This window comes from Aedes albopictus, chromosome 1 (genome assembly GCF_035046485.1).
Source record: "Aedes albopictus strain Foshan chromosome 1, AalbF5, whole genome shotgun sequence".
Classification (NCBI taxonomy): Eukaryota; Metazoa; Arthropoda; class Insecta; order Diptera; family Culicidae; genus Aedes; species Aedes albopictus.
In genome coordinates this window covers 46,847,646-46,873,820 of record NC_085136.1, presented here as the reverse complement: position 1 = coordinate 46,873,820, position 26,175 = coordinate 46,847,646, and the positions used below count along the sequence as shown (strand labels likewise).

At 43.3% G+C, this 26,175-nt stretch overlaps 2 protein-coding genes across 6 annotated transcripts in view; one reads left to right on the top strand and one right to left on the bottom strand.

Moving 5' to 3' along the window:
• The window catches only part of LOC115255700 (uncharacterized), a 233,690-nt gene that overhangs the window by 198,285 nt on the left and 9,230 nt on the right, over nucleotides 1–26,175 (top strand). The window contains exon 4 of the mRNA XM_062844459.1: nucleotides 1,623–2,410. Coding sequence (XP_062700443.1) covers nucleotides 1,623–2,410 — 788 coding nt within the window. The remainder of the gene's footprint in view (nucleotides 1–1,622; nucleotides 2,411–26,175) is intronic.
• LOC115253509 (uncharacterized) lies at nucleotides 328–25,498 on the bottom strand. Of its 5 annotated transcripts, none has more exons than XM_062844461.1 (3): nucleotides 25,352–25,498; nucleotides 1,488–1,569; nucleotides 328–1,429 (listed from the first exon to the last, which is right to left on the bottom strand). In XM_062844461.1, the coding sequence occupies exons 2-3, from the start codon at nucleotides 1,564–1,566 to the stop codon at nucleotides 657–659; spliced, it is 852 nt and encodes a 283-aa protein (XP_062700445.1). In that variant the 5' UTR covers nucleotides 1,567–1,569; nucleotides 25,352–25,498; the 3' UTR covers nucleotides 328–656. The 5 variants fall into 5 exon arrangements, with proteins under 5 accessions (XP_062700445.1, XP_062700447.1, XP_062700444.1 ...); XM_062844463.1 differs by having other exon boundaries at nucleotides 1,488–1,584; nucleotides 25,249–25,471; XM_062844460.1 differs by having other exon boundaries at nucleotides 25,249–25,471.

Below are 26,175 nucleotides of genomic sequence, written 5' to 3'. Positions count from 1 at the left end.
CACTTCCACAGTTATTAACTGAGAGCTTCCTCTGCCAATGACCATTTTGCATGCGTATATCGTGTGGCAGGCACGAAGATACTCTATGCCCAAGGAAGTCAAGCAAATTTCCTTTACAAAAAGATCCTGGACCGACCGGGAATCGAACCCGTCACCCTCAGCATGGTCATGCTGAATACCCGTGCGTTTACCGCCTCGGCTATATGGGCTGGCATGGCTGGCAGAGCCATACAGAAAAAGCAATAACAGTAACAAAATAAACAATTTTAGTCAAGACAATTCAAATTTACAGGAGGTGATATGATACTACCAAATAGTTCCGAAATGTGTACTTATCGTCATTTATTGTCTTGTTTGATTATCATCAACGTGTGCTACTTAGAAGAGATTGCAAAAAGAAATCTAACCTTTAAACTATTTATTGAATTGTATCTTGAGCTACATAGATTAGAACATGTAAAAGGTGAGGAAAAGTGTAGTTTTTTGTTCCATAAATTGATATGTAAAACACTAGATCAACAATCTATAATCTGAATAGAGAATTGCTAAATCTAACAAGAGTTTAAAACTTGGAAGAATTCAATTGCCATTTGTGAGATATGCAACCATAGCCAGATATGTCAATTCTAATTTGTTTTCCAAAAACCAACCCCTTTTTAATCGATCTTGTTATCATTGTTAAACCCGGAAGCAATAGCCTTTCCATTCTTGCCGTTCTTGCTCAAATACACATTGAAGTAGAAAAAGTACTTCTGCTTCTCGGCGTCGCTCATCTTCAGCAGATCCTGCGAGTTGTCCGAACAGGCCCGAACCACCACTTCGCATTTGGCCGGCTTCGGACAGACGGGGCACTTGTTCTCGTCCAGTTCGGCGGCGTCGTTCTGACTGAAGTGATCCTCGCCTTCGTTTTCGCCGGGTTTCTCCGTTTCGGGTAGGGCCGTCGTAGGAGGGGATCGACAGTTGAAGTACCACGTGATCGGGTAGGCGTTCATTCGCGATCCGAAGCTGGCAAAGTGGACGTCGATGGCCGGGTTTTCGTCGACTACGGAGAGGATCGGCTTGGCCAGGCCATCGATCACGACCGTGATCATGCCCTTGCGGGTGATCTTGATGTGTAGCTGGAAGTGCTCCGCGGGGAAGAAGTTGAACGAGTGGCTGTGGTGAGCGGACATTCTGAGGGTTTCCTTATAGATCACGGTGTAGACGTTGCTGATGCGGATCTCGTAGGTTTTCTCGTAGTCCGGGTGCTGACGGGAACGGTTGCTAGCCGACAGGAGCAGGGCGATTTCCTCTTGTTTGTTGGACAGTTGGACGTACAGGATGAGGTCTACGACGTTCTTGTCGGTTCGGTTGTTGCCCATCTCATCGATGTCGAAGTAATCTTCGTACTGGCTGGTGATGGTGGTATGGTGATCGCAATACGGGGGAACTACAATGAGATCGTTTTGAGGTTTAGTAGCCATTATTGCTTAATGATCAATACTCACTATCGATCGCCACAGTTGTTGGGCTCGAGCACAAGATCCCCATCCAAACGACCAACCCAAATATCGGCATCATGATCATTTTCTGAAAATAGACAAACTTCTTAAAATTACCTTTCTTTCTCCCAACCTTTCCAGATGAGACCCAGAGGGAGCACCCTTCTCTTTCAACAGCTGCTGATCCTGTGGCAGCTGCTGTGCTGCTGCATCGTTGTCCTGGGTCATGGCCGACTCATGGAACCGCCGGCCCGTAATGCCATGTGGCGCTTCGGGTTCCCCAATTCGGTTAACTACAACGACAACGAGCTGTTCTGCGGCGGATACGCCATCCAGTGGGAGCTGAACCAGGGACAGTGCGGAGTGTGCGGCGATGCGTACCACTTGCGAAGTCCCCGGCCTCACGAGGCCGGTGGAGAATTCGGCAAGGGCATTGTCACCCGGAGGTACTTCGCCGGGCAGGAGATCGACGTGGAGATCGAACTGACTGCCAACCACATGGGACGGTTCGAGTTGTTCCTGTGTCCGAACAACAACCCGTACTACGAGGCCACGCAGGACTGCTTCGATCGGTATCCACTGTATCTGTCGGGGACGAGCGAGGTCCGGTATACGATTCCTCCGGAGTCGGGCAAGAAGGAGATCTTCCGGTACCGGGTGAAGCTACCTCGTCGGGTGACCTGTACGCAGTGTGTTCTACAGTGGACGTATTATACTGGGAACATGTGGGGCCGGTGCGACAACGGAACGGAAGGAGTAGGCTGCGGTAAACCGGAAACCTTCCGGAACTGTGCGGACATCAGTATAGTGACGGCAACCGGAGGTGGGGTACCGCCGCTGTTTGTGGACGAGACGAAGAATCCGTTCCTGCTGTACTACAGGGACTTCCGGGCTCCGGAGGGCAACGATGTGTTCCCGCTTATTATTCGGTGAGTTCCAATCATAATAGTAATTTAAGCAACATGTAGCAAAACGTTGAGCACGAGTCGAACATTCAGCCAACAAGGCTTGCCGAGTTGGATCAATACGGCGAGAGCTGAAAAAATCGAGTTTTACAACGACATGGATACATTTTTTGCAATCACTAAAAGTAGCTTTTGAGTACAGTATTTCTATTAGTTTCAAGGATCCCCTTGTAATCTTTGTTTCAGAGGGGTTCCAGAGCATTTCAGGGTTTCTGGAGATTTTAATAGATTTTAGGACAGTTTTCCTGACCTTTTCAAGGTGTTTAAGAGAGGGGCAGCAGGGACGGTAGTCGTTGAAAGCGGTCGGAGCCTGTGGGGTACCTGGGCACCGCCCACAGTAATTTGTTCCTTACCACGTTAGTGCAGGGCTCCAGCGCGGTGGACCTGTTTTCCCATGCTACTTGTGGGATTCAATAGGCGAAAAGTGAAAACCAAAAAGCTAGCGTACGTAACGGTAGTTGAGAGGTGGAGTGGGTTAACGAAGTCTCCTTTAAGAAGAGGTGGGTACGCACGTAGTGTTAGCGGGAAATCCAATTTTTTTCCTTGCTTGTGTGTCGAGTGAGATAATGGGCAGAGGGTGTTTGATGAGGGCCATCAGCAAAACTAGAGATGTTCTCTCTGTGATGGAGGTGGCTGCGCAGCAGCTTACTCCATTACTTTGCGTCCACGAAGTCTAATATTAGCAGGCCCTTAGACTTCGTAAATCAATGAACATGGCTAGGCATAACCACGAGAAACTCGTGGCAACTGCGGCAGCGGCAGACCCCTAGCCCGCAAGGCTAGGCGGCTGGTAACCCTGAAGGTCGGTAGTAAAGCCGGTAAGTCGGACCCCAGCCTGGCGTTCCGGAAAGACGGAAAGGGTGGGCCTGAAATAGCCGGCCCGTCTCGGATCGAAGGGAGCAGGGGGTCACGACCGCTGATTGGTTCTCAGCAACCACAAGTTAGGGCGCGTCAGGGAGGACGCCCCCTGGACGATTGAAAGAAGAAGAAGAAGAAGCATCCGCAGGAGGTGCAGGAGCGTAGGGACATCAGGTCTAGGAAACTAAGGAGGGCAGGTTCCAAGCGTGAGAAGGTCAACGCGCTCGTCATCAATCCTGAACAGTCCAAGTACTCGGAAGTATTGAAGGCGATCAGGAGCGACGCCAAGCTCGTGGATCTGGGAGCCGACGTGTGCGGTATTAAACGTACTCGTATAAGTGAAATGATCCTCGAGCTCAACCGTGACAAGGAACGCAAGGGCGCCGCCTACAAAAATTGGTGACGGTGTTGAGTTGAGGGCTGAAGGCGAAAAGCCTAGGCGAGATCACTGATGCGGAAGAGCTCGTTACGGCTCTGCGGCAACAGTGCGAGGTGCAGGTGGGACAAGATGGGCTTGGTACTTATGACGGACGCTAATAAGTACATTACAGTAGGGAAGCTCAAGGTGGGCTGGTCAGTATGCTGACTGACCTTGCACCAGATACAGAAGATTTGCTGCAGGTGTCTGGAACCAGGATACAAATCATGGGACAGCAAAGACAATGACAGCAGCAAGCTGTGTAGGCGATGTGGCGGCGAAGGCCACAATACAAGGCTACACGAGTCTACCCACGTGTTTGATTTGTCCCGGGAAATCCGCGAACAGTAGGCACGCAACGGGAGACCCAAGGTGCCAGGCCTTCAGAAGTGCCACAGCTCAGAAATCAAAGTGCAACTGAACCTGCCCAGCAACTGCTTTGTCAGGCAAATTCTGAGTGACTGACGTATATCGATATCATAGCGGACCCATACCGAGTACCCGCCGAAAATGGCAATGGGTCCGAAAAAATGGCGGTGATAAGGACGACGGATAAATAACCCGTCCAGAAGTCGGTGTCTACTACTTAGGAGGGCTTCGTGGTCGCCAAAGTTAACGGGATCTTAGGGTAACCAATATAATTTGGACCCCCATATATTTTGGACCCCCTGTGTCCTTTGATCAAAACTTACACAGGTTTAATGATGAGATGACGGAAATTTTTAGGATCATTCGCTAAATAAGATCGCTCTGCACGGGCAGCAATCATTTCCTCACTGGAAATATCCTTATTTGCCTTGAAATTATTTTTTGCCAATCTCGTCATCCGAGCGAATGTCGCATCATGTTTACAAAAAGAGATTGCGGTGCTGAGGAAACTTGCAGATGTAAACAAAAACGTTTATCATTCTAGCGCATTAAATTCGCAAAGTTCGTCTAATCAGCCTTTGTCAATCAAGTTATTAGGATGTGATCCAGCATATTCAAGCGGAAAATTCTTCCAAAATAGTTTCAAACGAGTTTAAACACCGGATGTCCAAAATATATACTGAAGAGGGTCCAAAATATATTGGGGTGTCCAAAACAATGAAAACTGATGCTTCAAAAATCAGTTATTTTCATCAAATTTTCAGCCAGAAATGACCTTATGGGTATTTTTAACGGACAATAGAGACTTTTACGAACATACTAACATCATCATTATGTGTAAATACCCTCTGAATCTGTTTGTTTTTGAATTAAATTCAAACCAATGTCCTCTAGGGGTCCAAAATTCAACCGTTACCCTATTCTGTAGCCTCCTCGGCGATCGATCGAGCAGTTTACGCAGATGCTGGATTGTATGCAACCGTACTGACAGGGCGAAGGCTGGTGGTGATAGCGGGTGACCTCAATGCCTGGCCCGTGGAATGCGGAAGCCGTGTTACGAACCAGCGAGGTCAGATTCTGCTAGAGATACTGGCTGTGCTAGATGACGATCTGGATAATGTCCGTACCAACAGTACCTTTTGTTTAAACAGTGCGAAGTCGTTTATCGACGTAACTTTTTGTAGTCCTGGCATAAAAAGCAGTTCGTTCGAACTGGAGGGTTGACGATGGCTACTTTCATAGCGATCACATGGCGGTTCGCTACAGTATCAACGTCTACATACAATAGCAGGCAGCGCCTGCGGCTAGAGGCGGTTAGGCGAAGGCCAAGCCCTCGTAGGTGTAAAGTATCATACTTCAACGACGAGGTATTTTAGGAGGCTCTTCACTGTGAGCGAAACCTAGTCGGTTTAAGCACTGACGAGCTGGTAGCGGTGCTGTAGCGTGCGTGAGACGCGACCATGCCTAAACAAGTCTACTCTAGAAATGGGACCGGATTACTGGTAGACTCAAACGATTGTGAACCAGCGCCGCGCCTGCCTTCAGGCAAAGTTGCAGCGAGCATGAACTGAGGTAGAGCGGAACGAACGACGGGTGGTGTTCGCCCCTGCAAAAATCACCCTGAAGACCGAGATAAGGCCAAGAAAAAAAGGCCTGCTTTTAAAAGTCTCTGTTAGAGTGCCAATGCGAATCCGTGGAGGTGATTCCTACATTATCGTGATGGCCAAGACTAGAGGTATAAAGGCTCCTACAGAGCAATCTCCAGAGATAATAGGGAGGATCACCGATGTTGAACTTGCGGGGATAACAAAGACCCTTAGCGTAGGCAAGGCCCCAGGTCGACGGAGTTCCAAACTTGGCCTATAAAGTAGCTATTGCAGAGGCTCCCGAGATGTTCAGGTATGCTATATATAAATGCCTGGACGAGGAAGTTTTCCCAGAGGTTTGGAAGCGGCAGAGCCTGCATATAGACCAATATTTATACTTAATAGACATGACGGGGAAAGTGCTCGGAAAGATCATTCTCAACATACTATTGAGGCACACCGAAGGTGTAAACGGTTTCTTGAGTAACCATTTCGGTTTCCAAAAAGAGAGGCCGACCGTAGACGCTATCTTGTTGGTTGCAAAAACCTATAGCTGATGTGCTCCTGCCTCTGGGGATACCCGGGTACCTGTACAAGACTCTTCGGAAATCTCTTCCAGAATCTAGTACTAGTTTACGACATGGAGGTGGGTCGGAAGTGCTTTCACATAACCTTAGGAGTCCCGCAAGGTTCCATCTTGGGTAAGGTGTTATGGAATGTCATGTACGACGAGGTGTTGAGGATAGAGTTCCCAGTGGGAGTGGAGATCGTCGGCTTTGCTAACGACATTACGCTGGAAGTCGATCGAAGAAGTGGATTTGTGGAAAAGTGGATGAGATCCTGGAAACTGGAGTTCACTCACCACAAAACTGAGGTGGGGGTTGTACACAACCGATAGGTACTCGGAGCAGCAAGCGGTGATCAGTGTAGGCGATTGCACTATCACTTCGAAGCGCTCCGTCAAACACTTGGGGGTGATGATCGACGATAAAATTACCTTCGGTAGTCACTTTGATTATGCCTGCAAATGAGCCTCCACAACTATAGTGGTACTGTCCCGAATGATGTCCAATGGCTCTGCGGTGCATGGCAGCTAGCGCCAAATTCTGGCTAGTGTCGCCTCGTTCATACTAAGGTATGGCGGCCCGGCTTGGGCACGGCGCTAAGCAGCAAAAGCTACCATGGTAAGCTGAAAAGTATTTATAGGCTAATGTGCCTGAGAATTTCGAATGCATATGTACCGTACCGTGTTATACGATGCACTTTGGGTCATCACTGGTATGGTGCCTATCGGTATCCATATCGGGGAGGACATAGAGCGCTTTGAAATGCGCGGCACAAGAAACATACGCACACGCATACGCAGGACTGTCAGATTGGCCTCCATGGTCAAACGGCAGCAGACATGGGACAGTTCCACCAAGAAATTCCGAGGATAGATAGTTGGGCGCCATGGGGAAGTAATATTCCACCTGACTCAGGTTCTTACGAGCTATGGTAGGAATACCGTTCCATAGAATATCATCCACATCATCATGGAGCTACAGAGGAGATGGCGCGTGGACTCAGAGAATCGCTAGTTAAGACGCTATACAAGAGGATGTCCAAGGGTTCGGAGTTGACTACGTAGGTTTAATCGGGTGCCCTGCAGTCGCAATCGACCCTTACAGCGTTTAAATGGCCGCGGGGAGAACAGTCTTGTAGCACTGCTGTCATGGCGTCCATCTACTGCATTAGATCCGTGCCGCGGTTGGAAAAGGATACCCGGTAAGCGACGGGGCAGGTAGAGGCCCCACTGTCAGGAACTCCTTCTGGTGTTAGATGATAAGGCTTGAGCCTTCAGCAGGCCTTTTACCCGGCGGGTCAGATGGACCCTAGCACGAGAGACTCTTAGGGTCGGCGTAAGATCGTCAAGGGTCCAAGAAAACATACTCTTCTTCCTTTAACGATATATTTGACTGACGAGATCTGTGTAGGGTGTGTCGTGTATCTTGATACGATCAGCCGGCGGAAGTGCAGCACATGGAGGGGTTCTGGACGTCCTCGCAGGTTCCGGAGGTCCTCGAAGGGTGCGAAACGATCGTCGGTAAGGCGGTTCTGGCAACCCTGCCTAGTTACAGAAGCGGTTACTACTATCTCGCGTTTAGTGTCGATTTATCGCTAGAAAAACGGAAGATAAAATCGCAAGTGACCTGTAAACATACTCCAGATTGTGTATTATCACGAAAAGTGTGTTAAGAAGGTGGGGTGTGAAGTGATTTTTAATGAAAAAAGTGTTTTTTATTTTTCCCTCGTACTGAAAGTGAAACATTTTTGTTTTTGCGCACAATAGATGAACTCGATCAATTGTTCGTGACTGTTATACATTCCACAACCATATAACTCATCTCCTTTTTATAGTAAACTTGCATGCAAGTGCTTAGGTGTAGTGGTAGAAAATACCATTATCTATACAATCAATTCATATAGTGTAGTGTACATGTTTATTTCCATTAATCTTGATGCAACATCAGAACCGATTTCGTTCTGAGAGCAAGCATGTTGACATACTCCTCATTAACGAAGGCAGACGGTTTTTGGCTGTTCGCGTATATGTCGTCAATAATTAAATCAAATCCTCTTTTTGTCCAAACTCCTATGCTTTCAGCAGCAGAATGAGTGCTACTAATGAGATGCAAATGGAGATTGATGGGACCGAGGAGCTGATCGAAAGCAGCTCCGTCGAAAATGTTCCATCATGCTCATCGTCTATTTTAAATACACCGGTTGATGGTGACGATTGCTATGAAGACGACGACGACTTCGAAGATGGCATCAACGTCACGATATTGTCAACTACAACCAAATCCTTCCTCGAAAATCGTGCTACAGCTGATCAAACAGCTGTAACGACCAGTAATATCGAACCAAATCTACCAGGTAATGAACACCACACGCGGCTAAATGGAGCTGCTAGAAAGCGGTACAAGCGAATGGTAGGTGATGGAATGAATCCTGAAGAGGCATATCGTCTCGCTCGAATTCCGTTACAGACACCGAATTCGGAAAAACGGGCACGTAATGCTGATCCTAGTGAATCGAACAGTAGTGGCGAGAATCCTCGCAAAAAGAAAAATTTGTTTCCTTTGGAACCAAAACTCGGTTCAAACCGCCCAACTTTGGGAAAGTTTTCGGTTCAAGATCGTTTGAAAGTTAATTCAAATGTATGCTCTGGACGCGATGAAACGACACAGAGCGATAATTATCCAACCTATAGTGCTGTAGTACAATATATTAGGGTAGGGATAGTACCAAAGAACTACCCTGATGTAGAACTCTCGTCTCCTCAATTGCTTGCAACACGAAAAGCCATTTTGGCAAAGGTTGTCCAGCAACGGAAGGAAAAAGTTAAACCGAAGTTTGGCCAATGTTCTTTCAGGACCGGGCATCTAATTCTAGTCTGCAAAAACCAAGAGACTGCAGATTGGTTGAAAAGCATAGTTTCTACCTTAACCATTACTGGTGAAGTGGAGCTTATTGCTTTAGACGAGAAGAAGATTCCACGTCCGGAAATAATTATCGGGTTCTTTCCAGTGAGTGCTGAAGACAGCACCGATGAGATTCTTGCACTCCTGGAAAGCCAAAACGACGAGTTGTATACTGATGAGTGGAGAATTAAAGAAAGGAATATAATAAATCAATTACATGTCGAGCTAATTTTTACAGTAGATGGGGCATCGATGAACACAATCAGGAAATGTGAATTCGTTCTTGATTATAAATTCGGAAATGCCCCATTGCGCCGTAAACTTCCCATGAAAAATAAAGCGCCAATTCAAGTACTCGATAACTCGAGTGTAACTGTTGATAATTCTGGCTCCGATGGTCAACCAACAGAGCAGCCCACTGCTCTGACTGGGGTGGGTGAAACTAAGCAGACGACGATCTCTTTGGAACGCGCCAAAGATACTGGAGAAATGGCAAGTGGGGGTACATTAAATCCTAGTTCCATGTGCTTACCCGGTACTAGTGGGATTGGGAAAGCAGCCAATCGGATTTGCCCCAAAAAAATCCCTAAAGAACCACACAGCAACGAGACAGGATTAACAATCACTGACCAAAATTCTCCAGGACCGAAACGCACATCGAGATCGAAACGACATGCTAAAAATTCTCCTGCCAGCCATCGCCAGGAAAACCCTTCTTCTGCTGAAAATAAGAATACGGTTCACAAGAATAAATATATTGCCAAATACATAAATAGTTTGGGTACTCGCGAAACCAACACAGGGGTGCTAAAACACCCCAGGAAAGTGATACTGTTGTTAAAAATGCTAGTGGAAATTAAGAATATAAATAAAACCAGTACAAGCAGCAATAATGCGCAACACACTTGTAACATTATCACAAATACCCATAATTATACTAACACGATTAATACCAATCAATGCAATAAACAAATGAAATTTATTCAAATTAATTTACACCATGCGAAGGGAGCATCTGCTGTACTTCAAAAAAAGTTCACTGAAAGCAAACTGGACATTGCTCTGATCCAGGAGCCGTGGACCAATAACAATAAAGTGTTAGGATTACCCGGAACCTTTAACAAACTAATATATAATGAAGATGATCCTATCCCGCGAACTGCTATCCTAGTCAATAGTAGAATCAAATGTTCACCCATAACCGAGTTCATCAGAAGAGATATTGTTGTAATTTTAATTGAAGTTCCTACTTCTCGAGGACTAACGGAGATGTATGTGGCATCTGCGTATTTTCCTGGAGATTCAGAAGAAATCCCTCCACCAGATGTTCTAGATTTCGTTTCGTATTGCAAAAGGCAAAATAAACCGTTTATTATAGGATGTGATGCAAATGCACATCACAGTGTGGAACAGTACCGATGTAAATACCAGAGGTGAGTATCTCTTAGAGTATATTATTAACAACAACATTGAAATTTGTAACAAAGGGTGTAAACCAACCTTTGTGAATTCCATCAGAGAAGAAGTCTTGGATCTGACTCTCTGCAGTGTGAATGTGTCAGAAAACATAAAAAATTGGCATGTATCAGACGAAATATCTTTGTCTGACCATAGACAAATTTTGTTCGAATATCAAGCAAATGAGTTCATAACAGATTCCTATCGCAATCCCCGTAAAACTAACTGGGATTTATACTTTTCAAAACTCTCAAATGAGATTCACTTTTCTGACAAAAATTTAAATACGATTCAGGAGCTAGAGGAAGCTTCAGAACAAATGTTGGAATCTATTCAAGAAGCATTTCATGCTAGCTGCCCACTAACTGTACGTTCTAGTAATAGAGATGTTTCTTGGTGGAATAAACACCTACAAATTCTTAGAATGAAAACACGAAAACTGTTTAATAGAGCATAAAGAACCATGGAATGGGACTTATATAAAATTGCTCTAACTGAGTACAACAAAGAAATAAGAAGATCAAAACGAATGGACTGGAGGCGTACATGTGAAAACATTGAAATCACCCCTGTAGTTGCAAGACTGCAAAAAGTCCTATCGAAAGATCATACTAATGGTTTAGGAACTGTTAAAGATAAAAATGACTGCCTTACTTCAAACAAAGAAGAAACGTTAGAAGTAATGATGCAGACACATTTCCCCTGTTCTATACAAATCGGTAACGACGATGAAAGCAATCTAGGAAACAATACTGGTAACAAGCCAACCAGGATGCATTCCAATGAAAGAATTCATGAAAATCTACAAGAACCTATTTATGACGCAAAACATATAGCGGAAACAATCTTTACTCCATCGAAAGTGGATTGGGCAATCAATTCATTTAATCCATTCAAATCGCCGGGAATAGATGGAATATACCCTGTATTTTTACAAAAAAGTAATGGCATACTTACTTCATATCTTTGTAATTTGTTCAAAGCAAGTTTAACGCTTAAATATATCCCGAAGTCATGGCGTCAAGTACGCGTTGTTTTTATACCGAAAGCAAATAAGAAAGACAAGACGTCTCCTAAATCTTTCAGACCAATAAGTTTAACATCCATAATCCTCAAAATAATGGAAAAACTTATTGATCAACATATAAAAACTAATTATATGCAAAAATATCCTTTGAACAAAAATCAGTTTGCTTATCGAACTGGTCAATCAACTGTAAATGCACTACATACACTTGTTTCTAAAATAGAAAAAACGTATGAAACGAAAGATATATTACTAGCATCTTTTCTTGATATTGAAGGAGCATTTGATAATGCATCCTACAGATCCATGACGAGGACAATGTTGAAGCGTGGCTTCGACATATGTATCGTTAATTGGATTAATGAAATGTTATCAAAACGTGTAATTTCGTCAAATCTAGGTAGTTCAACCATATCAATCAAAGCAGTGAAAGGATGTCCACAAGGAGGCGTTCTATCGCCACTTCTCTGGTCTCTTGTGGTGGATGAACTATTAACAAGTTTAGAATCACAAGGATTTGAAGTGATTGGGTTTGCCGACGACATTGTTATTATAGTCAGGGGAAAATATGACAGTGTTATTGCTAGCAGAATGCAAACAGCTTTGAACCACACGATTCAATGGTGTATGTCTGAAGGTTTGGACATCAACCCTCATAAAACAAACATCATTCCGTTTACTAAACGAAAAAAAATCAACATTTCCAATATTCATATGAAAGGGACTTTAATGATACTTTCATCAGAAGTAAAATATTTGGGAGTTATTTTGGATAGTAAATTAAACTGGAATTCACACTTAAATTATGCCATAGACAAAGCAACTAATGCACTGTGGATAAGTAAAAGAACCTTTGGTAATAAATGGGGACTGCGACCAGCTATGATCCATTGGATTTACACGGCTATCGTAAGACCCAGAATTACATATGCTTCATTGGTGTGGTGGCCAAAAACTAAAGAAAAATGTGCGATTAAAAAACTGGGAAAAATACAAAGACTCGCTGCTGTATCAACAACAGGTGCAATGCGTAGCACTCCTACAACTGCATTAGATGCTATGCTAAATATTCTCCCGTTACATCAATATGTTCAGCTGGAAGCCGAAAAAGCCGCAATACGGCTTAAGCGTACCAAGGTCTTATATGATGGTGACATCAAAGGACATTTGAGTGTTCTAAAAGAAATTCAAGTCAATCCATTAGTTACAGTCAATAATGACTGGATGGAAACACAATTCAGTTTCAAACGCATGTATACTGTTATAGAACCGGATCGTACAGTTTGGGACGAAGGAGGACCACTAATTCGTCCAGGATCAATCGTGTTTTATACTGATGGATCGAAACAAAACGATCAAGTTGGAGCTGGAGTTACTGGCCCTGGTGTTAGTTTGTCAGTATCTATGGGTACATGGCCAACCGTCTTCCAAGCTGAAATACAAGCAATACTAGAATGCGCTACTATTTGCTTAAAAAGAAAATACAAACATTCAAACATATGCATTTTCTCGGATAGTCAGGCAGCTTTAGCAGCTTTGAAATCATACACATGTACATCGAAGTTGGTATGGGAATGTGTCCTCTTGCTGCAACAATTGTCTGCTAACAATTCCATTAACATTTACTGGGTGCCTGGTCACCATGGAATAGATGGGAATGAAAAAGCAGATGAACTTGCAAAAAGGGATCATCTAAACCTCTACTAGGGCCAGAGCCTTTTTGTGGGACCTCTCCATGTTCCATAAAAATGGAGCTCAGGAACTGGGAAAAGGTCATGATGATAACCAACTGGAATAACACCCAAGGTGCACGACAATCCAAAAAGTTTATTACTCCAAATATTTCTGTTACACAAAAACTTCTTGCTCTGTCAAAGAAAGACCTGTGTACATACACAGGACTAATAACAGGCCACTGTTTAGTTAAATATCACCTAAGGCTTATCAAAATAGTCGAAGAGGATATTTGTCGTTTTTACAATGAGGAAACTGAGACCTCTGAACATTTGCTATGTGACTGTATTGTGCTTTATAGCACAAGGATAAAGTATTTTGACAAGGGATTTTTACGGCCCTCTGATATATGGTCGTTATCCCCTTGTAAGGTAATTCATTTTATACGATATATTATTCCCTGCAGGGAAAATACCGATAATCATGTGCAGAGGGGTCTCCAGTTAGCCTAGTGGTTAAGGCTATGGATCGCCAATCCGGAGACGGTGGGTTCGATTCCCGTTCCGGTCGGAGAAATTTTCTCGACTCCCTGGGCATAGTGTATCATTGTACTTGCCTCACAATATACAAATTCATGCGATGGCAGGCAAAGAAAGCCCTTCAATTAATAACTGTGGAAGTGCTCAAAGAACACTAAGTTGAAGCGAGGCAGGCCAAGTCCCAGTGGGGACGTCGAGCCATAAAGAAGAAGAAGAAGGGTCTCTACTCATAGTGACCTATCGCCTTGAGATACGGTTAAACATTAAAGTGGGTGGTGTATCACAATAGATCAGAGAAATGGTCGCAGTGATAAGTAACCCTACAAAAAAAAAAAAAAAAAAAAAAGGCGGCTTGACGGACGAGGCCGATGTTTGCGATGTATCGAAATCTTCCGGGGTTGCACCAGGGTCCTTGGGCGTTGCGAATTCTCAAACGGGTCGTCGTGCGGGACACTTGGAAGACGGAGGCCCTGAAGCGGACCTTCTAGGCAGCATCCAAGGGATCACCACGGAATTTGGCGGCTCGTGATAGGACTTTGGCAGGCCAACGGTAATGGGTCCTGATTCCAACTTCAGATGGTAATCGGGTAAAACTGTTACTTTAAGTAGTACAGACTACAAACTTTCAACAGTTACTTTAACTAGGTCGAGAGGTTTTTCCTGTCCGTTCGCTATGTGCTCGAGATTTGAATAGGCTTAAGTTATAGCGCTATTCGTTCCAGTAGCCTGCTCCCCCCTTTTCCTTCCTTCTCCCTCATTGGACTCTTCAAGTCACTTCATTACGTATGGCAACTCTTTTATCTCCTTTTTTCGAACCCTTAGTGCTTTTAGGTGTTAGGAGTGTTCAATGTGTTTTCATGTGTAAACAATATTTGTCCCTAGCTCTATGGAAGTTATTTTACTACTGAGTACTAACAATGCTTAACCATTTTTAACAATCAAATAACAATTTTACAAACTTTTAAGAAGAAGATCTAACCAATAGTGAGCTTCGTGGCTGAGCGGTTAGCTGCGTCCGTCGTTTAAGTGGCTCGTGGATGCGATGTGCACTAACCCCTCTCTGAAGCAATGCCTTCTCGGTGGTGCCGGAGAGACGGAGGGTTTAGCGGTCATGGAAATGTTGTTTAGTGTGTCGAGGCAATGGTAGTCCTGGCCTCTACTTTTGTTGTAGATCACGGTCCCCATTCCCACACTACTGGACCTCCCTGCTCAAGCAACGCGCATGCCATATAAGAGTTAAGTAATACTAACATTATTTGAAAAATAAAACGAATTAGGAGGGTTCGACTGAATCGGATAGTTTTGCTACGGAAACAGCTAAGCAGTCTCGAGGAAATCAAACAATCATGCAAACGATAGGGTTAAAGCACTAGACTTCGCCACTGCTCTAGTATTCGCCCCCTCCATACAAATCTAGTGTTTTTACCCTACTTATTTGGTTTTACCCAACGTTTCGATCACTTTTTTTGTTCTTCTTCAGGGTTTTTGCCACCTTGCATAGCCCCTGAAGAAGATCAAAAAAGTGGTCGAAACGTTAGGTAAGATCAAAGAGCAAAAGTAGCAAGTAGCAAAAATTGTGAAAATTTCGTCACAATAACTTCTATACAACCAAAATTTGCGCTGCCGGAAACAGCATCAGGGAAGTCTCAGGGGCGTTTGTGAGATTTGAGAGTGTCTCGAGTGTTTGGATCTCAAAGGTGTTTCAGGGGGTCCCCAGGGACTGGAAGGGGTCTCAGGGATTTCGGGGGCGTTTCAAGGAGTTTCAGGAGATTTCTGGGAGGTCTCAAGGATGATTCAGGTTCTTGAGGGTAAATCAGGGGTTCCCAGAAGCATTTCGGCAAGATTAACAGACGTTTCAAGGTGTCTTAAGAAATCTGGAGGGATTTGAAAGTGTTTACAAGGATTCAGTGGTATACACACCAAATTTTTATTGCTGGAAATCAGCAAAATTTTGCTGATTTTTTTTGTGCTGTAGGTTCAGCAGCTCTTCCAGCAAAGTAAAACTTGCTGAACAACCAGCAACGCTAAATTCCAGAAAAGTGACAGCACGTTTGCTGAGCGATCAGCAATATGAAAATCTGATTTGCTGGTTCACCAGCAATGGTCGATCGTGTTTATTTTTCGGTATCTAATGATTACTCCGTTTAAAAATTAAGTGGGGAACGGGTCTTCTCGCACTAAAAGACACTAGCAATTCAGGTTTTCATTATTATATTTACATATCTTTATTATCAATAAAGCATTCAATACAAAGCAGAGTTACACACTAGCCGTTTTCTGCAACATCCGATCCCAGCTCTAAAAGTAGAAACGAAAAATTCACAACAATTTCGTGTTTTGCTTCTAAAATTCTATAAATTTATACTTACTGATCAGCTATTCCGTAATTGTTTCTTCTATTTACACGGTTCCAGTTATATTTTTAGGCAAAACATGTTAAAACTGATCACTAATAACACTTTTAGAATCGCACGACGGGTAAATGAAGCGATTATTTTTTTCTAAGTCCGTTGTTGACAGTTCGACTGGATTGCTGGTTTTCAGCAAAAATGTGATTGCTGATATACTTTCAGTAACAATTTTTACTTATTTGCGGTGAAATTTCAAATCCATTACTGATTTGAAATGTTTTGACATTTGCTGTACTGGTCATCAGCAAAAAAAAATCGCTTGCTGTTATACAGTATACTGCAGAACTGAAATCCAGCAATATATTTATGATGTGCTGCACATCAGCAAAATCTAGTGTTGCTGGAGTGCTTTCAGCAAATCAAATTGCTGGATGATCGAAAGAAAATTTGGTGTGTAGGGAGAGTTTCAAGGGGATTCAGGCGCTTTCCAGAAGCACTTCAAGAGTTTTCAGGGCGTCTCAGAGGATTTCAGGGGATCATCTGGATATCTCAGGGGTGTTCAAAGGAGCACCAGATTTCAGTCGATCTTTTTCATCTTTGAGGCGTAATGTCCCAACTAAGACAAATAAGATACAATATGCCTATACTATACTATATATTTCCATTATGAAAAGTTTCAAAACCGACCGCGAATAGAACCTCAGCATGATCATGCTGGATACCCATGTCTTTACAGCTGTGGCTATGAAACACCAATAAAAAATACCTGAAAAAAATACGATGCAGTCTTTGAAAGATGGATAAATTTACGAAAAACCTTAAGATAATATTTGGCAATTAGGGTCATTTTTTACCCAAAACGTAAATTACTCCAGGGAGCTGTTTCCAATATGATGCAATAGGAAGATTAAATTATCTGACGGAAGTGTGACTAACCTGGCAATCGTTTACCTAATTTGTTCATGTTCTAACTCTCATAATTATGACATGAGCACGCTAGTATTACCTACTCATACACTCGCGATCATAAGTTTGGGGTCACCATCGCAAAACATGGAAAAGTGATTTGTTGATATCTTTGTCATCTTCCATTCAATTCCATCTTCCATTCAAATTCTTCTTGGCTTATTTGAAACATAATGAGTGGTACTTGGGCTGTAAAACGGTGAGTCGATAAGGAGAGCGTCCAACATAGCTCTGGTCCTCACAAGTTCCTACCTCATGCTTCCACGGGTCAAACGATGACAAAGACCGCCAGCTAAGAGTTGTGTGCTTAGCTGATAGTGCAGCCTGGGCACTGCTGCCCTTCTGACTTCAGCCAGATTGAGGAGGTACGTCCCGAGCGTCTGTTCACCAAGGAGGTGCGGCTCAAACAGCGTCTGTTCTGGCATCCAGCGGCTGAATATGAAACGCTGTATCGCGTCAGCTATTCCTAAGTTGGCAGCCCCGGCAACTTATTGGAAACTCGGTACCTGGAACGTCAGGACCTTAAATGAACCTGGACGAGCGAGCCTTTTGGCTCGTGAATTGCATAAAGTTGGTGTGTGCGTGGCTGCTATACAGGAAGTGCGGTGGCCCAAAACTGGTGAACGTGAATTCAGGGCGGTGGATCCCGTCGCCAACACATCGTTCAAATATAACATCTATCACAGCGGCAGCGATAAGGCAGAACATGGGGTCGGATTCATAGTGATCGGGAAACAGATGAAGCGAGTTATGAGGTGGAAGCCGATCAACGAGCGGATCTGCGTATTGAGGATCCGGGGCAAATTCTTTAATTACAGCCTGATCAATGTCTATGCGCCGACAAACGAGAAAACCGATGATGTGAAGGATCCGTTTTATGAATGTCTTGACAAGACCTATGGAGAATGCCCAAAACACGACGTTAAGATTGTCATTGGTGACGCCAATGCACAGGTCGGAAAAGAGGACTTTTTCCGTCCAATCATCGATACGAAGAGCCTTCACTCCGTCACTAATGACAACGGCCTGAGATTAGTCAACTTTGCTGCCGCCATGGGGATGGCCATTAGTAGCACCCTGAAACGAGACCAGTCAATAGGTAGCTCAATATGGGGCCAAAACGGACCAGCTGCTGATTGGTTGATTTCATGCTATTAGAAAAAAGCAAAAACCATCCGACCGTTCCCGACCGCGTGTGGACAGTGTTGTCAAAAGCGATTGAAAATACGGCCCGCATACATTTTCATTATGGTAAAAGTGCATTATAATAATGAAAGAGAATTATTTTTTTTCATTCGTAATAATTAATTAAATGTACTGAAAATTTAACAAAAAATTCAACATTCAAAAACTGTTATTACGGAGATTGTTTCAACTGCTCGGGGGTTGCTTTATCAATTCAATCCTATTCAAAATGAAAGATTGAAGAGCGGTTTGTTTTGTTCACTATTTTTTTTTGTATTTTTGTTAGAAATGAGCACTAATAATACTACCAAAAGAAGGCAATGAATCGGTGCCTTCTTGCTTCTTTTCGATGATGAATTTGGAAGTGGTCCTATTTTGAACAATTTGACCTTGTTTGTTTTGTAGCTGATGCTACAAAAAAAAAATATTTAGCTTAAATCAAAACCGAGGACGTTTCTTCTCGTCAAAATGTAAGCCTAATCTTTCACCAGGAAGCAGAGTTACAGCATCTTAACTATTTTGGAAGAAAATCGTGATACGTGATCAATTTTGAATAAAATCTAGCTTTAGCGTTAAGGTATTTTTTTTTCAAAGAATTATGTTTACAAATATCTTTTAGAACTAATCCTTCATTAGTTTTGATTTACGAACACGCTATTGATAATCAATTATGGAAGTTTCCTTCATTTGGACGTCCCCCTAAACTCATGACAAAATTTATGGGCACTTCTCAGTCATGTTTCATCCGTAAAAAAACTTGAATCTTGAAGCAACATAAAATGTTTGGCAACACTGGCTCGAACAACGATCGGAGCGAAACGTAAATAAACAACAAACATTTTGGAAGAAAAGAAGATCAATAAGAAGTCAGTTGTCCGGTCTCGTCTCAGGTAGCACCTACTTTGCACGCAAGGATATCCGCAAGCACACCTGGAGACACCCAAACGGCAAGTCTTGCAACCAAATCGACCATGTGCTGGTAGATGGCCGACATTTCTCGGACGTAATTGATGTTAGAACTTTTCGAGGTCCCAACATCGAATTAGATCACTATCTCGTAGTTAGTAAGATTCGAGCTCGATTATCAACCGTGTCGAACCAGCGATCGATGCGTTTCAACATGCAGCGGTTTTCAGCAGACGGTACGGTAGCTGACTATCACCAGAAGCTGGACGAGCGAAAGTGAGATCAACGAGAGCGATAATCACAACACTCTGTGGGAGTCTATCCACGGAGCGATGAGTACAGCAGCGCGGGAGGTGATAGGTACTGCTCAAATAAGACCTAGAAACGGGTGGTTCGACGAGGAGTGCCAGAGAGTAACGGACGAGAAGAATGTTGCCAGAAGCCAGATGTTGGTGTCGGGGACCCGGCAGAGCAGGGAGCGATATAGGGAAGCAAGAGTAGCCGAAAAACGAATCCACCGCAAAAAGAAAAAAGAGCACGAGGAAAATGTGATTGCTCAGGCGCAGGAGAGTATGCAACAGAATGATATGCGGAGATTTTACGAAACTGTCAATGGCGTGCGGAGAAAAACAGCGCTTTCTTCCGTCATGTGCAACGACCGTAATGGGAACTTGCTGACAGACAAGACAATGGTGGCTGCCAGGTGGAGAGAGCACTTCGAGGTATTGTTGAACGGTGGAAGTGGAAGAGCGACGGACAGAATTCGAATCGACGACGACGGACGAGCTGTGGAACCTCCAACGCTGGACGAGGTCAAGACAGCCATTATGGGACTGAGAACAACAAGGCTGCTGGGAAGGACGAGCTCCCAGCCGAGCTTCTCAAGCACGGTAGTGAGTAGCTGTATCAACTCTTACACCGTATTATAGTGAAGATATGGGAGGAGGAAGAACTGCCTGCTAGTTGGTTGGATGGTCTCATTTGGATGGAAGGGAATGTTAGTAAGACAAACGTTGTTATAAAGACCGCGAATCGCTGCATCCCCACGTTTGTCTCAGGAAGGATTTTTTTGTTAGTAGGGTAAGGTACATTGTCAGTCCGGGAGTCACCTATGGTTGGTGATATGATTTGACAATGGATCAATATACACAAACCGCCGTTAACAACCGACCACTTTTCGACGCAAGAACTAGCCAAAAAGAAAATTCTATCGCGCGTCTCCACTCCACTAGGGAGCAGAAACCTTTAGTCTATTCCACACAGAAATACACTGAACGCGACTCACTTGTCGGCGCCCGGATTTTTTCTCGACCGGCGAACCCGAAGTAACATTTTTCACTCTTTTGTGTAAATGCAAAAAATGAAAGAAAATATTTATTATCAACTAAAAGTGTATTGGAAACTAGCGCCGAAGGGAAGCGAAAAATTCGGAACCGACTCGAACCACGGCGCACGCACACTCGTCCCGTCTTCGGAGCCCCGCAGAGGGAAGAGGAAAAAAAAAATATCGCAAAAATGTAGCAAAGCGAGCGCGCGAAACTGCTGCTGCCGAACTACCGCACACTACTCCATCGACTGGAGTGCGCGAATTACAGAGGAATAACTCTCCTCAATTCAGCGTACAAAATTTTGTCCGGAGTTCTGTTCTACAGGCTGAGGCCGATTGAGGAGTCCTTCGTCGGCGAATATCAGGCAGGATTTCGTGAGAGCCGATCAACGACGGACCAGATGTTCATCCTGCGGCTGATTCTCGATAAATTTCGAGAGTATTAACAACTTGCAGACCCATCACCTGTTTATTGATTTCAAGGCGGCGTACGATTCAGTGAAGAGAAACGAGTTATGGCAGATTATGATCGAACATGGTTTTCCGGCGTGATTCGTGCGACGCTTGACGGATCGAAATCAAGTGTACGGGTTGCGGATGAGATTTCGTCATCGTTCGTAACCTTTGACGGACTGAAGCAGGGCGATACTCTTTCGAACTTACTGTTCAACATAGCCCTGGAAAGAGCGATAGGGAGAGCTGGTGTGCAGAGGAGCGGAACCATTGTCACGAAGTCGCATATGCTCCTGGGCTTCGCGGACGATATCGACATCATCGGAATCGACCGTCGGGCCGTGGAAGAGGCGTTCGTACCTTTTAAGAGGGAGACTGTGAGGATTGGACTTACGATCAACAACACCACAAAGACTAAGTACATGATTGCTGGTGTTCAACGTCGGTCGGGCCGTGGTAGTTATGACGAAGTGGTGCTAGGTGGGGAAAAGTTTGAAGTTGTGGATGAATTTGTTTATCTTGGTACTCTAGCGACGTGCGATAATGATGTTACCCGCGAGGTGAAAAAACTGATTGCGGCTGAAAATCGGGCCTTTTTCGGTCTGCGAAACCAGCTGAGGTCCCGCAGGCTGCAAACGAAGACAAAACTCGCGTTGTACAAGTCTCTAATTCTCCCGGTCGCTTTATACGGTCATGAAACGTGGACGTTAAAAGAAGTTGATCGGAGAGCCTTTGGAGTCTTCGAACGTGAAGTGCTACGAACAACACTCGGCGGAAAACTGGAGGACGGCATCTGGCGGCGTCGCATGAACTACGAATTGTACCAGGTATATAAAGAGATGGATATAGTGAAGCGAATACAACACGGCAGGCTGCGGTGGGCTGGACACGTAGCTCGTATGCCGGAGGAACAACAAGGTAAAATTATATTCAGCAGAGAACCAGAAAGGGGTCGTCGGCTTCGTGGGAGGCCGCGCACACGTTGGCTTTTTGCAGTTGAGGGGGAGCTAAGGACTCTAAACGTTCAGGGCGACCGGAAGCGATTGGCCCAGGTCCGAGGCCAGTGGAGGCGGATACTTCATTCGGCGTAGACTCACCGCTACGAGTTGTAGCCCATCAAGTATCAAGTACGAGTGGTACTTACTGCATAGCCATTGAACCACACATATTTGTTAAAATTTACATATGTACTAAAACTTAACGTAAAATTAGAGTAATGCGGGGCAAAAGTTCGCACCTAACAGACTTCACAAAATAACTAATAAACGAAAAGAAAATAATATAATTTTTCTTCGTTAAACGGGTCCCTATCATGTTGCCTTCAAAACGTAGTGCTAGATTTTTTCGCGTTACTTTTGTAGTTTTAGTAATACAATTTTTAATGCCAGTACTCCAATGCGAACTTTTGCCCCATAGTGGGGGCAAAAGTTCGCATTATGCGGGGCAAAAGTTCGCACCTTGTACAGGGTAGTTTATTGGTGTGATGTTCATTTATTTCATGTTAATTTATGTTCGCCTTTTCACTCCAGCCATGAAATTTGTTTCCTTCTGTTCTTAGCATCACGGCCCAACTGCCGACGACTTGGTGTTCAGCTTATGTATAGAATGTGTTTTATGAAGACTTCCACAACTATTAACTAAAAGCTGTCCTTTCCAGCGTTACTGAAGTTGTCAAAATACATTGTGGGGTAATCATAGAGATACATGTTGCACAAAATACATGAAAAAAAAAAAAAAAAACAAATATGCAAAAAAAACTGTTGAACGACCCCGTAATCGAATCTTATCTCCGTCAAAATGGTGATGACTTATAGCTGTCAATTTACAAACTAAGACCCCGGTAGAGTAGATGAACCCAAGAACTTCAGAAACATACGAAAAGACACGACGAGAATGACGAAGAAAATGTTTAAAAATGTTTTTTAGCCATTTTTTTTTCTTGATTTAAATGGGTTAACATAATGTTTGCCATACAATGGAACTTCTCTCAAAACTAAGTTCAAACCCTCTGCCGGAACGATTTCAGGGTGCATACTACACATATTATACATATATAGTAGTTTCTATACGAAATCTTAATTGCTTCAAAGATTCTGTAATTATATTGATGTACTAGATTCAGAAATCTAGTGCGAACTTTTGCCCCACTGTCGAGGTTTTAGCAAAGTCCCTTTCTGTAAGAATCACTAGTAGTTTATTGTTTATTCGAGTGCACCTCTCGAACTACTATGGAATTACGATTCTCCGACGTCAAGAGGTTATGAGATTCTTCTTCTTCCTGTTACTACAAATTCTTATTCCAAAAGGTCCAAAAATTCTATCAAAATACCTCGAAACACATTTTTCCGCATAACTCTGCCAAACCATAACGAAATCATTCCATTTTTTATTGACGAGTAACTGACCTGATTATGTGCCGAACCCATACAGATTTGTTTGGGTTCTTAACTTGTGCTCAGAAAAAGACACACTGCGAACTTTTGCCCCGTGCGAACTTTTGCCCCGTGCGAACTTTTGCCCCGCATTACTCTATCTCATTTTTTGAAATGTGGTGAAATGTGTTAACTTTACATATTAATTTTATATATAAAAATCGTTGAATACGTTAATCAAACGTGAATTTTGTTAATTATCTTCCAAATGAGCCAAAGGAATTAAAATTGAACTATAGATAACGAAGATATCACCAAATCACTTTTCTATGTTTTACGAAGGTGACCCCAAACTTTTGGTCGATTACATCTAGAGTCAATTTACTTAATATTTTTTCCTAGAATTTTAAGCCAAGTTCGGTAAAAGGCAGTCGAAAGCTTATAGAAAATAGGTTATAGGGTAAATCGCCAATTGTTGCACGGCTAAATTTTCGCCAATTTTTGCACACCCCATAAGAAAAACATGGAGTGTGCAACAATAGGCGAGTTTTTAGCCGTGCAACAATTGGCAAGTTACCCTATTACCGCTCTCATCTTAAAATTTGATCGACCCAATTTCCGACACTGCCGTAAGTTTATATTCATTTTTTAGAAAATTTGGCAACTTTGGTTTGAGTTTACATACAAATATTTTTGCAAAAGTTTCATCTAAATCACGTTCAAAGTTACTTTGACTTAGTATCTTTTAAATGAGACCTAGGGTTTTGAAATCGGACGTAAATTGGCAGAGATATGAGCCTAAAAAAATGACATGTTTTTGAGGGGGTGACCCCAAACTTTTGATCGGGATTGTACATCATATCACATTGTAGTAACATGCTTCTGAACTAAGTTTTAGACGAATGAGTTAAACGATTGCCAAGTGAGTGGAAGCATCCTTGGTTATAACTCATTCCTGGAGCTTTAAATGCTATTATACAAATTTTGTACATTATTTGTTGCTTCTGTAATTCTCATAAAAAACGCCATGGCGTAGAAAATCCTATACCTAGTTTGGATAGTTTTAGCAATTTTGTGTCATAAATTTTGGAATTGGCACATGGTGCTTCTGGTGATAATTAAAAAAAAACTATATAAGCTTGCTCCACATCGTACTTTGATAATAAGCTTCTGGAAAGAGATACAAGTAAATACATCAAGCTTTCACCAGATGATTGAAAAATAACTTCTTTAGTTAGCCCAATGAATTCCAGAATCTATCACTTTACTTGGACCATACCTTTCGACCAATATTTGCATCGGAAAAATGCGCTTTGTATATGCTAACCAGATAAGTTTAAAATTTTAAATTTCCAATCCCGATAGTATCGTTAAGTAGAACAAAAAAAAACAGAACTTCTTCTTCCCTTTTATTTTCATATTTACGACAATTAAGTCCACCAACTGATGTTCTGAAATAAATTCCCACTATAAGAGATGCCACCACTCCACCGCACAAAGCAATTAACATCAGGGCCCCACGCTTCTCGCTGCGACATAAATACCCATTTAATTAAATTTTCTGCGTCAGAATTGTTCATCGACAACCGACAGCCGACAGTAGACAGCTCACCACAATAAGACCCCTTCAGCTCCATTAAACAGGATTCAATTATAAAGTAGCTTTTGTCCTTTTGCAACTTAATTCTAGAGCATTCGTTCGTTCGTCCACTCTGCAACTGCCGCATAGCTACAATATGTGGATGAGGACTGGGAAAAAGGAAAACACTGACTGCAGGCCGAGGGGATGCATCCTCTCTTCATGAATAAACGATTCGAAGTTTTTCTCCGCAACTGCATAGTTTACCAGTAACTACCAATACTCTGAACTGTATCTAAAGTGCAGCAAACGCCAAAATCAGCACTTCCTAAACCACCAGAAACTAGTTTCGTGACTGGGTAGCACCTACCGGCGCGCGATTGACGCCGCTTTTTTTTTCGATTAGGTCCTGAACGCGAGGTCAACTTTTCCGACCGTTCTACGGAACCTTGAACCGACGCAAGCACCGACTGGAAGAGCACTGACTGTTACCATTTCCCAGCGAGGCGGAAAACTCACTCAGAAAGAGTAACTTTCCCAGCCCAATGGGTTACGTAGCCGTTTTGGAACGGATTCATGACGACGGTGGCTGGGTTCGATTGACGATAAAACTATAAAATGCCGTCTGTACAGCCTCTGGTTGAAGACGGTGTCCGCGTCTTTTTTTTTATTGAAATGGTACCTGGTTGAGGAAACTCTCCGTAATAAGTGTAGAAGCTAAGAAGCAGTCTCTGTCTCATTTGAACTGTAATGCCAGGATGAGGAAAATAGAAGCTTCTAGTGTTGAGTGTTGCTGTCACGTGTTTCACATCTATCTATTGCTGTATACAGTCTCATCCGTATTTTGTTGGTACACAGCAGAGCACGCTTGATGCACAGGATGCAAAAAAGAGCATAGCTTCTCCAAAAACATAGCAATAGCAATAGACGCGAGTTGACCGAAATTTGAACGAGCAAGGATAATAGGCGATGCAATGATGTTCGCCACACGAAGTGCATCGAACACCAGGGTTTGTATTTTGGTGTGTGAAATGCTTGTCTAGCATTCATAGGGCGGGCGATCACATAGTAGGATAAAGTGGGATAATATGCCAATTTTCAAACATTCGTCGATTTCAAAAGTGTTAATAGTGTTAATAGAAACTAAAAAATATTTGCTTGACACTTCAGCGGACACATTATCATAGTAAGTTG

What these genes read in the sequence shown, in the direction of transcription:
- LOC115253509 (XM_062844461.1), bottom strand. Translation starts at nt 1,566, where the DNA reads ATGATCATGATGCCGATATTTGGGTTGGTCGTTTGGATGGGGATCTTG. An exon ending in AACAACTGTGGCGATCGATA is followed by an intron (nt 1,430 to 1,487) that starts GTGAGTATTGAT and finishes ATCTCATTGTAG; the next exon opens with TTCCCCCGTATTGCGATCAC.